This window comes from Mobula birostris, chromosome X, assembly GCF_030028105.1.
Source record: "Mobula birostris isolate sMobBir1 chromosome X, sMobBir1.hap1, whole genome shotgun sequence".
NCBI classification, from domain to species: Eukaryota; Metazoa; Chordata; class Chondrichthyes; order Myliobatiformes; family Myliobatidae; genus Mobula; species Mobula birostris.
The window spans coordinates 21,293,845-21,308,702 of NC_092402.1; the positions used below are offsets into that span (position 1 = coordinate 21,293,845).

The 14,858-nt window shown below is 46.6% G+C and overlaps 1 protein-coding gene across 2 annotated transcripts in view; it reads left to right on the forward strand.

Moving 5' to 3' along the window:
- Nucleotides 1-14,858, forward strand: part of st8sia6 (ST8 alpha-N-acetyl-neuraminide alpha-2,8-sialyltransferase 6) — a 71,053-nt gene that overhangs the window by 1,986 nt on the left and 54,209 nt on the right. For both annotated transcript variants that reach the window (XM_072248985.1, XM_072248986.1), the window contains exon 2: nucleotides 3,135-3,266. In XM_072248985.1, coding sequence (XP_072105086.1) covers nucleotides 3,135-3,266 — 132 coding nt within the window. The remainder of the gene's footprint in view (nucleotides 1-3,134; nucleotides 3,267-14,858) is intronic.

Here is a 14,858-nt window from a genome sequence, read left to right on the forward strand (position 1 = left end):
CCCACACTCTTGATTTCTCTTGATTTATTTTCTGTCTAGTGTAATTCCTTCCACTCAGAACAATTTTAGATAGGTGTTTGCTCAGGTCTGGCTCCATTGGGGACAGGTCTGTCAATGCTTAACATTTCAATGCAGTCACAGTGGGGATGAGACTGTCACTATGTAACACTGGGGTGGGGAATGGTCTGTCACTTTATAACACTGGGGCTTGGTCCTGGTGGGGTTGGGTCTGTCACTGTATAACATGGGCAAACAATACTGGTGATGATGGTTCTGTCACAGTATAACACTGGAATACTGGACTGGTGGGGATTGGTCTGTCACTGTTTAACATAGGGGTACAGTACTGGTGGCATTGTTTTGTCAGTGTATAACACTGGTATGGTACTGGTGGAGATTGGTCTGTCACTGTATAACACTGGATTACTGGACTGGTGGTGATTAGTCTGTCACTGTGTCACTGTAAAACACTGGGGTACAGGTCAGGTGGGGATTGGTCTGTGACTATAACACTGTGTGTCACTATAGAATACTGGGGTACAGTACTGGTGGGTATGGATCTGTCACTGTAAAACACTGGGGTACTGGACTGGTGGGGATTGGTGTGTCACTGTATAACACTGGGGACAGGACCAGTGGGGATTGGTCTGTCACTGTATAGCAATGGGGTACAGGACTGGTGGGGATTGGATAGTCACTGTCTAACACTAGGGTTCAGTACTGGTGACAACAGGTCTGTCACTGTCTAACACTGGGGTTCAGTACTGGTGATGACAGGTCTGTCACTGTATAACACTAGGTACAGGACCAGTGGGGATTGGTCTGTCACTGTATAGCAATGAGGTACAGGACGTGGGAAATCACTGTCTAACACTCGGGTTCAGTACTGGTAACAACAGGTCTGTCACTGTATAACACCGGGGACAGGACCAGTGGGGATTGGTCTGTCACTGTATAAAATGGGTACAGGACCAGTGGGGGGTTGGGTTGTCATGGTATAACACTGGGGTACAGTACTGGTGGGGATTGGTGTGTCACTGTATAAAATGGGTACAGTACTGGTGGGGATTGGTGTGTCACTGTATAGCAATGGGGTACAGGACGTGGGGATTGGTTAGTCACTGTCTAACACTGGGGTTCAGTATTGGTGATGACAAGTCTGTCACTGTATAACACTGGGGATGGGACCGGTGGAGATTGGTATGTCACTGTATAAAATGGGTACAGTACCGGTGGGGATTGGTATGTCACTGTATAACACTGGGGTACTGTACCGGTGGGGATTGGTCTGTCACTATATAACACTGGGTTCGGGACCGGTGGGGATTGGTATGTCACTGTATAAAATGGGTACAGGACCAGTGGGGGGTTGGGTTGTCACTGTATAACACTGGGGTACTGTACCGGTGGGGATTGGTCTGTCACTGTATAACACTGGGGATGGGACCGGTGGAGATTGGTATGTCGCTGTATAAAATGGGTACAGGACCAGTGGGGGGTTGGGTTGTCACTGTAGACCACTGGGGATGGGACCGGTGGGGATTGGTATGTCACTGTATAAAATGGGTACAGGACCAGTGGGGATTGGTTAGTCACTGTAGACCACTGGGGATGGGACCGGTGGGGATTGGTATGTCACTGTATAAAATGGGTACAGGACCAGTGGGGGGTTGGGTTGTCACCCTATAACATAGGGGTACTGTACCGGTGGGGATTGGTCTGTCACTGTATAACACTGGGGTACTGTACCGGTGGGGATTGGTATGTCACTGTATAAAATGGGTACAGGACCAGTGGGGATTGGTTAGTCACTGTAGACCACTGGGGATGGGACCGGTGGGGATTGGTATGTCACTGTATAAAATGGGTACAGGACCAGTGGGGATTGGTTAGTCACTGTAGACCACTGGGGATGGGACCGGTGGGGATTGGTCTGTCACTGTATAAAATGGGTACAGGACCAGTGGGGATTGGTTAGTCACTGTAGACCACTGGGGATGGGACCGGTGGGGATTGGTATGTCACTGTATAAAATGGGTACAGGACCAGTGAGGATTGGTTAGTCACTGTAGACCACTGGGGATGGGACCGGTGGGGATTGGTCTGTCACTGTATAAAATGGGTACAGGACCAGTGGGGATTGGTTAGTCACTGTAGACCACTGGGGATGGGACCGGTGGGGATTGGTATGTCACTGTATAAAATGGGTACAGGACCAGTGGGGATTGGTTAGTCACTGTAGACCACTGGGGATGGGACCGGTGGGGATTGGTATGTCACTGTATAAAATGGGTACAGGACCAGTGGGGGGTTGGGTTGTCACCCTATAACATAGGGGTACTGTACCGGTGGGGATTGGCCTGTCACTGTATAACACTGGGGTACTGTACCGGTGGGGATTGGTCTGTCACTGTATAACACTGGGGATGGGACCGGTGGAGATTGGTCTGTCACTGTATAAAATGGGTACAGGACCAGTGGGGGGTTGGGTTGTCACTGTATAACACTGGGGTACTGTACCGGTGGGGATTGATCTGTCACTCTATAACACTGGGGTACAGTATTCATGGGGATTGGTCTGTACAGGACTGTTGTGTCCTGCCACCCTCCCTCATCATTGTCTCACTCCCCTCAGCATCTACCGACTCACATCCCTCCCCATTCCAGCTACTCTTTCCCCATAACTTCAGCCCCTCACTCCCCTTATCACTCAATCACCCACATTTGCCCTTTACCACTCCCATAATTCTACCCCCATCACTTCACTCCTCACTCCCCCAGCACCCTAACCCCATTGATTCACTCTTTTGTACCCCTCATTCTCCCCAGCATCCTCAATTGTGTCAATATATTACCCTGAACTCTATGATCTATGAACTTTATGATCTTATTGTCGTCAGTCTATTTTCATGACTTCTTTTGTTGAGCTCTAACCTGTTCCCAATCAGGCCTATTGTTTTTTTTCTGGTAGCTTTATGTAATGCCCTGGTTCATATTTTTACTGTTATGCTGTGTGTATTTGTTTGAATTTATTCTTTGAATTTAACACTGTCTTTAGTTTCTCTCTTGTGCACTGTCACTGAAATAGTTTATTTCTGTTGCCCTTTTAGCTGTTCAGTTATTTTTTCTTGCAGGTATATGGGCCGGCTGTCTAAACTGAAATTTAGCAACGTGTTCAGTCCAATTTTACAAGTCAATGACAGTGAAGAGAAGAGTCAAAATGAGAGTGACAGGGATGACGGAGAGTGTGAAATGTGTACTTCCAGGTAAGGATCAAGGGGCTTGAATTTCCACAGGGAGGAGAGTGGGTTGGGGATTTCTCTCTGTTATTCATCATGACCTGAGAATTTACTCTGGAGAATTTCCATAAATGACATCAACTCACTGTGGCAGAGTGGAGAGATTGTTGGTATCATTTAATCTCAGGTGAAATTCTCCAACACCGAAATGGTCCGCACATAATATTAATGAGAACATATTTTTGAGCACTTTTTATATAGATGATACAGTTCACACTGCTTTACAATGGGATAATGTGCAAACATGAAAATAAAATAAAAAATAAAAATGAACACGAAAATAAAAGATAAAAAGTTGTTAGTTAAGAGCAAGGTTAAATAGTTTTAGAACTGGCGTTTAAAAGTGTCAACTGAGTCTGCATCCCTTATAGCTTTAGGTATTGAATTCCACTGTTTAGGAGCGTAGTCCAAAAAAGCTGATCTGATGATTACCATTTGAGAGAGATTGTTTTAATTTGAGAGACTGCCAGAAGAAGACCTGAGAGTTTGAGCAGGATTATGAAATGAAAACAAATCTGTGATGTACCAGTAAGAGATTTAAAAACAAGTAAGAAAACTTTAAAGTCAATTCTGAAAGATACAGGAAGTCAATGCAGAATAGCTAGGATGAGAGTGATCAAATCATTACATAGTGCATTGAGATAGAACAATGTAAAACATTAACAATGCAAAATAAGGTGTAACAGTTACAGAGAAAGTGAGTATAAAAACTAAAGATTAGCTTTATTTGTCACATGCACAATGAAACATCGAAACATACAGTGAAATGTGTCATTTTGCTCAATGATCAACAATCGCTTTTGGGGTAGCCCGCCTGTGTTGCCACACTTCCTGTGCAAACATAGCATGCCCACAATTCACTAATCCTAACCCATACATCTTTGGAATGTGGCAGGAAACCAGAATATCTGGAGGAAACCCACATGGTCATGGGAGAACGTACAAACTCCTTACAGACAGCAGGGAGAATTGAACCCTACACTAAAGTTGCAAATCATAACAAGGTAGTTTGTGAGATTAAGAATCCATTTTATCTATTCAAAAGTCTGGTAACAGTAGGATAGAAGCTCTCCTTGAGACTGGTGGTTTGTGCTTTCAGACTTTTGTAGCTTCTACCCGTGGATGCGGGGAGAAGAAAGAATATCTGGGGTGGGTGGAGTCTTTGATTATGCTGGCTTTGCTGAGGCAATGAGAAGGGTAGACAGAAGTCTTTGTATGCATGCACCGTCCTTGTGTAGGTGCTGGCAGGGTGTAATAGGAAGGGAATAGAATCCAGTGGGGTAAGTAGGGAAGTGATTAGAAGCCCAAATGATGGAAGATTTGGAGGCAAGTGAAATGCTTGGTTGGCTAGAGCGGTACAAGAAGCAGAATTAATAGTATTGGAGGGCCAGAGGGCAGGGATCCAGCTGACCAGGACGGGTTTTGGGAAGGTGGGTGTATGCTGAGTGCAGAAAAGATGAAACATGGATTTGGTTGGTGGAAGAATTGAGTTTTGGGAAGTTTGGGTTTGGAAACTGGTCCATTAAAGAATTAGGGCTCAGAGGCTGGGGGTGGATGAGGGCTCTCAGAAGCTAGTGGGCATAGGATTGGAAGAAGAGAAAATTCTGACACCATATCTGTTGATCAGATGCCTCCCACAGCCAATGTAAAGTGTACCATCGAGTGGCACTTAGTAATAAACTGCACTGATACCTAGTTATGGTTTCACTAGGCTCCTGAACTGATCACAGGCCTTGGTCTGAAATGGACCAAAGAGCTGAATTGTAAGATGATGTGAGAATGACTGACCTTGATGTCATTGCAGTATTTGACCAACTGTGGGATCAAAGGGTCTTGGTAAAATCATAGCTAATAGACATGAAAGGGAAAATACTTCCAGTGGTTAGAGTCCTATCTTGCAAGAAGAAAGATAATGTCAGAGAGCCATCATCCCTGGAGATTACTGCAGGAGTTCCTTGGGGCAGTGCCCTAGGCTCAACAATCTTCGTTTGCTTCATCAAAGACTTTCCTTCCATCAGAAAATCAGAAGTAGCAACGTTCACCGATGGTTGCACTATGCTCAATTCCATTTGCAATTCCTTAGCAAATTAGAGACTGTGATGAGAAACCTTGATGGGGGTGGTTAGGACCCAACTACTGGAGTATCTAAGGCTGGAATCGAGACACAGTATAAACATGCAATGAGAACTGAGTAAAAACAAAATGCTAGACGATATCTCTAGTTAAGCTTAGGATTGAACACCAAACCTCAGTTCAGGTGCTCTTTAAATACTCAACTGTTGGTGCCCAAAACATGATTGCCAATTAGCGAGATGGTCCTTGTTGTGTAAAAAAATACCTCTTACAACAATGATTAGTGAGGCACAGAGAGATCTGTATTTATTGACAAATACTTTTATTGTTTAAACTAACAGGTATGTGAATTCAAACACTAAATACCTTATGTCTACACTTACTAGGTATCCCTGACTCTCTTGAATAGTCAAAGAATAGCAAAGGTATTGACCAGGCAAAAGAGTTTACGTTGGCCAGGCATTCCTCATGTTCCCGATTAACTCGCCACGTGTTTCATGTAGGGTCACTCACGCCTGTATCTGCAATAGTTATTCTTTGAGGTTACTGCTGCCAGCACACATGAAACATTCACTTCTCTATCCATTCCTTATCAATTCCAATATTGCATTCCAGTGTCATTGGCACAGGCCATGTGTCTGTCCTTTAACACCTTGTTATTGGCTCTGCTCCAAGCCAGCATCCATTTATTACCCTCTTCCCATCAAGTGACAGTCGATAATTTATAGCTCTTTGTTCTCAATCAGTAACCAGCTGGAATCACTCCAGGCCAGTTGCAGACCCCAACATTCACAAATCTGCATATAATATCCAACCAAAGAACATCTCCCAAATAACTTCTTATTTGGGAATGATCTCTAGTCCAGCAGATTACCTGAAGCATCATTGTGTCTTCTTTAAAACATTGATCAAGCCCAGCATGTCAAGCTCAGAAAATGGAGAATAGAGTGTCTTTGTAAAATGGCAGCCTCCATCCCCAAGCATGCAACAAGACAAGGACAGGTAGTTTGCCTGCTTCCACTGTCCTTGATTCATTTGAATTCAGTGATTTGTAAACTATCATTCTTTATGGCCAACAGTCCTGAACCCTTTAAGATAGCTATATTCTGAAGAATGAGCGCGTCTAAACGCCGTAACAGGACCCCCTCCCTTACAGCCGACTTCTGATAGCCCTGGCTGCTTGGAGAGACAATGATGGTAGTCGTGGTTGAGTTCCAGATCTACAATGTCCCTTTCAGGAATCCAGCACCGTTCTTTAGGTCCAAATTGTTCCTACTCCACGAGGGACTGTCAAACACCCCGTACAATTTGTGAATCCAGAATTCTTTTTATAGTGAAAATCAGTTCCCCATTAACAAATCTGGGTGTTGGTGGTTCTGATGGTGGTGGGACTAATGAGCTGGTGGGGCTAATGAGCTGGTGTTCACATGTTTTAATTTCGAAAAGTGGAAAGTGGGATTGATCTTGAAGGTCTTGGGGAGCTGCAAGGTGGAAGCCATTGGGTTTACTTTCCTGAGAATCCTGAAGAGTCCAATGAACTTGGGCACCAATTTCCTAGACCAGCGGTCCCCAACCACCGGGCTGCGGACCGGTACCGGGCCGCGAAGCATGTGCTACCGGGCCGCGAGGAAACGATATGAGTCAGCTGCACCTTTCCTCATTCCCTGTTACGCCCCCTGTTGAGCTTGAACGCACGCGAGGTCATTACCCGCGCGTCATCCATGTCAGCGTGGGAAGGAGATCAACTCCTCGAGCTTGCAAATGACGGCGGGCTGAAAAGTATGTTTGACATAACATCTCTGCCGGCATTCTGGATCAAAGTCAAGGTTAAGTATCCTGAGCTAGCCACGAAAGCACTGAAAACGTTGCTTCTATTTCCAACGTATCTCTGCAATGAATGCAACGAAAACTAAATTGCGGAATGGATTGGACATCAGGAACCCCGTTCGAGTATCGCTGTCTCCCATCACTCCTCGATAGGACCGTCTTGTTGCAGGGAAACAAGCCCAGGGCTCCCACTGATTCAGCGATATTGGTGTGTTGCAATGATTTTATATGTTCATACGGGGAAAATATGTGCTGTGTGTTTAATATCCAAACGTTACTTAAAACGTTATGATGCCTTTGACTTACTTATATAACCATATAACAATTACAGCACGGAAACAGGCGATCTCGGCCCTTCTAGTCCGTGCTGATAGCTACTCTCACCTTGTCCCACCGATCTGCACTCAGCCCATAACCCTCCGTTCCTTTCCTGTCCATATACCTATCCAATTTTTCGTTAAATGATAATATCGAACCTGCCTCTACCACTTATACTGGAAGTTCGTTCAACACTTACTTCAAGCTCCCCTGTCCTCCCCTGATAATTGACTTATCACTATATTCATGCGAGGAAAATATGCGCTGTGTGTTTAATATTAAATTTGTTAGATAAACCCTTTTAGAAACGAAGTTGGGTGTATTAGCCACTTATCACCTATATTCCGGTCGTGATTAACAATTCCCCTCCCCCCCCGAACAGAATCGCCAAAAACGATTTGTAGAAAAAAATCGGCGCATACACGCATGCGCAGGTCACGCATGCGCACTGGTGCCCGCGCAAGGCTTCATGGTCATGGTAGTCTTTCTCAGGGTAAACACAACATATTTGACTGCTACTCTTGTCCATTGGCAACCCTACCCCCCGCTCCCCCCCCCCCCCCCCCGCCCGGGTTGGCCGGTCTGCAAGAATATGGTCAATATGAAACTGGTCTGCAATGCAAAAAAGGTTGGGGACCCCTGTCCTAGACTTCACCCAGAGAGGCAAATCCTGAGTCGACAGCCAGACCCATTGCCCAGGCTACAAAACTGGTCCCTGTCCTCTCTTGTAGTTAGCCTTTATTTCAGTTTTCCGAATAGAGGCTAACAAAATCTCCCTTGCCTTAGTCCATTTCTCCTTGCAGTGTTGGATGAGATCTTCAGCCACAGGAGCCCCAACCTCAGCCTTCTGCTCAGGAAAGAGTGGTGGAGAATACCCAAAGTGGTACTCGAAAGGGGACATTCCATGCGCCCAATGCTGTAAAGTGTTGTGTGTGACCTCTGCCCCCATCAAATGGTTGTTTCACTTGTCTGGTCTTTCAGAGGCCAGGCATCCATATCTTGGTTCACCTGCTCCATCTGGCTGTGAAACCCAGAAGAAAAACTCGCTGTTGCCCCAGTCGGCTTGCAAAATATCCTCCAGAAATGTGTTGCGGATTGTGGAATGTGGTCCGCGACTATGTCCAGCAGAAAACCATGGAATTTGAAGACCTGGTCCAGGACAATTTCAGCTGTTTCTATTGCAGATGATAACTTGTCCAAGGCAATGAATCTGCAGGCCTTTGAAAATCAATTGACATTACCATGATGGTGATCTTCCCCCTGGAAGGTGGAAGACCTGTGACAAAGTCCATGGAGATGTGTGCCCATGGTCTGTCTGGAACAGGTAGTGGATGCAGGAGTCCTTGAAGTTGGGTATGGGGCTTCTTGATCCGGGTGCACACCTCACATGCCTGCACGTATTGTCAGATTTCACTCACCCTTTCAGGCCACCAATCCCTTCTCTTGATGTACTCGAGACTCCTGGCAATCCCTAGGTGAGCAGTCATTCTCAATGAATGTCTCCACTGGATTATTGTGACCTGATGGAGCTTGGGACAAGCAGTCAACCTGGAGGACTGTCCTTAGGAGTCTCCCCTTGTTCCTGGGCCCTGAGAACAAGCTCGTCAATTCCCTAACAGATTGGCGCCAGCACCTTCACTTGGGGCAAAGTAGTGGTCAGTTGAACTGACACGACAATGCATCTGGTTTTCGATTCTTTGACCCTGGTCAATAGGTCAGGACAAAGTTAAAATGGTTGAAGGAAAGGGACCACCTGGCCTGCCTGGAATTCAGTCTCTTGGCCTCCTAAATATAAGCCAGGTTCTTGTGGTCTGTCCAAATGATAAAAGGGTGCTTGGCCCCCCAAGCCAGTGATGCCATTCCTCTAAAGCTAACTTAACTGCAAGAAGCTCCCAATTCCCGATGTCATAGTTTCGCTCTGCCAGGGATAGCAGCCTGGAGAAGACCACACATGGGAGCAGTTTACCGTCTGAAGGTGACTGTTGCGAGAACGCTGCACCTGCTCTGATGTCTGAGGTGTCCACCTCCATGATGAAAGGAAGGTCCGGGTTAGGTGAAACCAAGATGGGAGCTGTTGTGAACCACTGTTTAAGCTCTGCAAAAACAGCCTCTGCTTCAGTAGTTCAGACAAAAGGGTCTGTGGATCTCTTAGTTAGAGCCATCACCAGAGCTGCCACTGAGCTGAACTTCCCGATGAACTTCCAGCAAAAGTAGGAAACCCCAGGAATTGATGGACTTGTTTGATACTGGATGGTGGTGGCCAGTCTCTGACTGCTTGGGTCTTCGTATGGTCCATCTTGAGATCACATTGGAGATGATGAAACCCAAAAATGAAACAGTTGTTACATTAAATTCGGACTTCTCTAACTTGACATAAAGTCCATGGTCTAGAAGCCTCTTTAAAATGTCCCTGAAGTGAGTGACATTCTCCTCCATGGACCTTGAGAAGGTTAGGATATCATCCAAGTAGATGAAGGCATACTTCCGTCATAGTTTCCCTCTGCCAGGGATAGCTGCCTGGAGAAGAATGCACATGGGTGCAGTTTACCGTCTGGGGTGACCGTTGAGACAACACTGCAGCCACTAGGTACCCAAGACATCTACCTCCTAGAGCATGTCATTTCTAAAGGCCTGAAAAACTGCTGGAGCATTCAGTGCCCCATCGGTGTATTGAATGCTGTCTTCCACTCATCACCTTCCTATTTACGGACCAGATTGTATGCACTCCAGAGGTCTAGCTTAGTGAATACTCTTGCCTCTTGGAGAATCTCAAAGGCAGTATTCGTGAATGGAAGGGGGTAATGATTCTTGTCCATTATGTGGTTTAATTCCCTATAATCAATGCATGGCCACAGACTCCCATCCTCCTTTTGTTCGAAGAAGAAGTCTGCACCAGTGGGTGAGGTGGAGGACTGAATGAACCCCCATGGCAAGAGCTTCCCTTATATACTCCTCCATTGTGCTTCTCTCTGGGACTGAGAGTGTGTATAATTGATCATGTGGAGGACAAGACCATAAGACCATAAGACAAAGGAGCAGAAGTCGGCCATTCGGCCCATCGAGTCTGCTCTGCCATTTTATCATGAGCTGATCCATTCTCCCATTTAGTCCCACTCCCCCGCCTTCTCACCATAACCTTTGATGCCCTGGCTACTCAGATACCTATCAATCTCTGCCCTAAATACTCCCAATGACTTGGCCTCCACTGCCGCTGTTGCAACAAATTCCATAGATTCACCACCCTCTGGCTAAAAAAATTCCTTCGCATCTCTGTTTTGAATGGGCATCCTTCAATCCTTAAGTCATGCCCTCTCGTACTAGACTCCCCCATCATGGGAAACAACTTTGCCACATCCACTCTGTCCAGGCCTTTCAACATTCGAAATGTTTCTATGAGGTCCCCCTTCATTCTTCTAAACTCCAAGGAATACAGTCAAAGAGCGGACAAAATTTCCTCATATGTTAACCCTCTCATTCCCAGAATCATTCTAGTGAATCTTTTCTGTACCCTCTCCAACGTTAGCACATCCTTTCTTAAATAAGGAGACCAAAACTGCCCACAGTATTCCAAGTGAGGTCTTCCAGCGCCTTATAGAGCCTCAACATCACATCCCTGCTCCTATACTCTATTCCTCTAGAAATGAATGCCAACATTGCATTCGGCTTCTTCACCACCGACTCAACCTGGAGGTTAACCTGCACGAGGACTCCCAAGTCCCGTTGCATCTCAGAACTTTGAGTTCTCTCCCCATTTAAATAATAGTCTGCTCGTTTATTTCTTCTGCGAAAGTGCATAACCATACAATTTCCAGCATTGTATTTCATTTGCCACTTCTTTGTCTATTCTTCCAATCTATCCAAGTCTCTCTGCAGACTCTCTGTTTCCTCAGCACTACCGGCCCCTCCACCTATCTTTGTATCATCAGCAAACTTAGCCACAAAGCCATCTACACAGGTGTCCCCCGCTTTTCGAACGTTCGCTTTACGAAACCTCACTGTTAAAAAAGACTTACGTTAGTACCCTGTTTTCGCTAACAGAAGGTGTTTTCACATCAGCGCGCGATAAAAGGCAACGCGCGCCCCAAGCAGCCGCTCTCCCCCGGATTCGGAATGGCATTCTCGCTGGCATTGCTTAAACACTTGCCTGTGAGCAGCCGTTAGCAAGGTGAGTTCTAAGGTGTTGGAAAAGCTTGAAAGGGCTCGTAAGGGTGTTACACTTAGCGCAAAACTAGACATAATGAAGCGTTTCGATCGTGGTGAACGAAGTAAGGACAAAGTGAGTTTGGCTTGTGGAAGCTGACGAAGATGATGTTGAAGAGGTTTTGGCATCTCATGACCAAGAGCTGATAGATGAAGAGCTGATGCAATTGGAAGAGGAAAGGATAACAATCAAAACCGAATGCAGTAGCGATAGTGAAGCAACTGCGTGAGATTTTCACTGCAATGATAAAGTATGACTTTAATTTTGAAAGGGTACGTCGGTTTAGGGGATATTTGCAGGATGGTTTGAGTGCTTACAAAGAACTGTATGATAGAAAAATGTGCGAGGCTCAGCAGTCAAGCAAGCCTTCTGCATCAGCCACAGCAGATGACGAACCTCGACCTTCGACATCGAGGCAGGCAGTCATAGGAGAAGATGAGCTGCCTGCCCTAATGGAAACAGATGACACCCCAGTGTCCCACCACCCCAACCCCCAGGCCGCAGACAGATACCGATTCGCGGGGAATTCAGCGGTAGCCGGGAGGCACACAGCACATCTTTAAGAAAAAAGCCGAAATAAACATGCTAATTAATTAGGTGCCGCCCGGCACGTAATTGTCGGCCCAGATCAGAAGTGATTGCCGATTGTATCGCCTCTGATCTGGGCCGACAATTACGTGCCGGGCGGCACCTAATTAATTAGCATGTTTATTTCGGCTTTTTTCTTAAAGATGTGCTGTGTGCCTCCCGGCTACCGCTGCACCACTGCGTTCTTCGCGGATCGGTCGGTGGCCCGGAGGGTGGGGGCCACTGCACCACCCCAACCTGCGACGATTCAGGCTAACACACCATCATCAGTGTGCTCTGCGCTGTCCCAATTCCGGTAAGTGATACTACACTGTACAGACATTATTTCTACTTTATATAGGCTGTTTATTTTTACGTGTTATCTGGTATGATTTGGCAGCTTCATAGCTTAAAGGTTATTGGAGTGAGTGTTTTTGCCAACAGCGCTTGTGTGAAATTTTCTGCCAACGGCGCTTGTGTGAGATTTTTGCTATGGAGATCTGTGCAGGCAATTGTTGTAGGGGAGTATTTCTACTTTATATAGGCTGTGTATTTATCATATCATTCCTGCTTTTACTATATGTTACTGTTATTTTAGGTTTTATGTGTTATTTGGCATGATTTGGTAGGTTATTTTTGGGTCTGCAAACGCTCACAAAATTTTCCCATATAAATAAATAGTAATTGCTTCTTTGCTTTACGATATTTTGGCTTATGAACCGTTTCATAGGAACGCTCTACCTTCGGATGGCGGGGGAAACCTGTATTCCATAATCCAAATCGTTGATGTACAACGTAAAAAGAAGCAGCCCCAACATGGACTCCTGTTGACAAGTACCAGGCTGAAGTCTATGGCACAGTCTAGGGCACCTTTCTCCTGCTCAAGACCTCTTCAAAGTCCATGTACATGGAAGGAACTATGACTGGCCTGGGTGTTGCAAGTTTTTCTGAACCCTCCTTCAAGGATGACTCCTGAGGCCTCTTAGGTGGTGGGGTGGTTTGACCAACCTCCGAGTCTCCTCCCTGGGTTCACTGAACTCTGTTGTATCCTCAGGTAATGGCAATGAGGTGTTACAGATGGTCCTTGTGCCCAGGGAGCAGGCTCCAAGGGTCTGCATTTAGGAATCTTCCCTTTAGTCGGGATCTGGCAGCTGGATTCGTTGGGAATCAGGTTACCTCCCACTGAAGTCTGCCCCTTTGCTGGTCATTGGTCTCGGGAGAGTCTGGGTGTCGGAACACCAACATACCCTTTTACAATGACTGGACCAAGCAATGATTCTCCCCTCCCTCCAGTCCACAAATATGGGTTATGCTGGGACAGCCGAGGGTACTGGAGGATCAGGGGTATGAGTGGAGAGTCAATAATGTAGAAACCAATGTCTTCCACATGGTCCCCCGTCCTGCAAGACCACAGTCTGTCACTGGATCTGCCCAGAACCTAGTGGGTGGCCGTCTAAGACAATTGCGGGCATGGACCGACTCAACTCTTACAGCAGTATGTCGTGCCAACAGGCAGTTGCTAAGTCCAGGAAATTACCTGCTGCCCCAGAGCCCACAAAATCCTTTACCTGCTTCAAGTTCTTACCCATGGTGAACTCCACCTTCAGCACGAGACCAGAATCTGTGGGATTGGGAGTTGTGGCTGCTACCATCACAGTCCTCCTGATACTGGATGATTTTAGCAGTTCTCCAGGTGTCTGCATCTTCAGATATTCAACCTGCAGGTGACATGCTACCCTGCAGTAATAGCATCAGCCTTGATTCTGATGTAGGGTCCTCTCATGGGCGGAGAGCCTGGTGTAACCGATCTGCACGGGCTTGCCGATGACCCGAGCAGGTCATGGTCCGAGGGGTGGGGTGGAACCACAATGGATTGAGGCCGGGCTCGGGCTTGCCCTCTTTGGCCTCGTAATGTAGTCCATCTTGCGCTCTGCCAGACGATTCTCAAGGCAAATAGATCTGGTCGATAAGAATCTCTTGGCTCTCCCAAGGCGAGGGCTTCCATTAGTTCGTCCCTGTGTCCGCGGAGATACAGAGTGGCCAGGGCTTCCCTGTTCCAACCACTCTGTTGCGCCAAAGTTTGGAATGCTATAGCGTATTAGCTACTGACCGAATTCCCTGATGCAGCTTCATCAGAACATCTGAGGCTCTGTTTGCGCCAGCGGAATGATAAAATACATTTCTCATGGTGGTCATGAATTCCTCCAAATCCATGCAAATCTCCAACTTTTATTGCCAATGCAGAGAGATCAGGAGAGAGACTGTGAAAGCCACTTTTCTGTGCTCCAAGGGGAACTAGGACGGCTGGAGTTCGAGCACCAATGAACATTGGAAGAGGAAGCCACAGCAAGCACCTGGGTCTCCGTCAAATCTCTCTGGATTCCGCAGAGAGACCGACAGCGTCACCCGAGTGACCCTGGGATCCTCCTTGCAATAGCTGGTCCGCGGCGGTCTGGAGGTTGTGTATCTCCAGGTTCTGTCTGGAAATCCTCTCACTGTGTCTGGCCACACTGGCCGAGGGGCTCTAATACTACACTGGATCCATATTGGCTCAAAGTACTGAGACAAGAGAC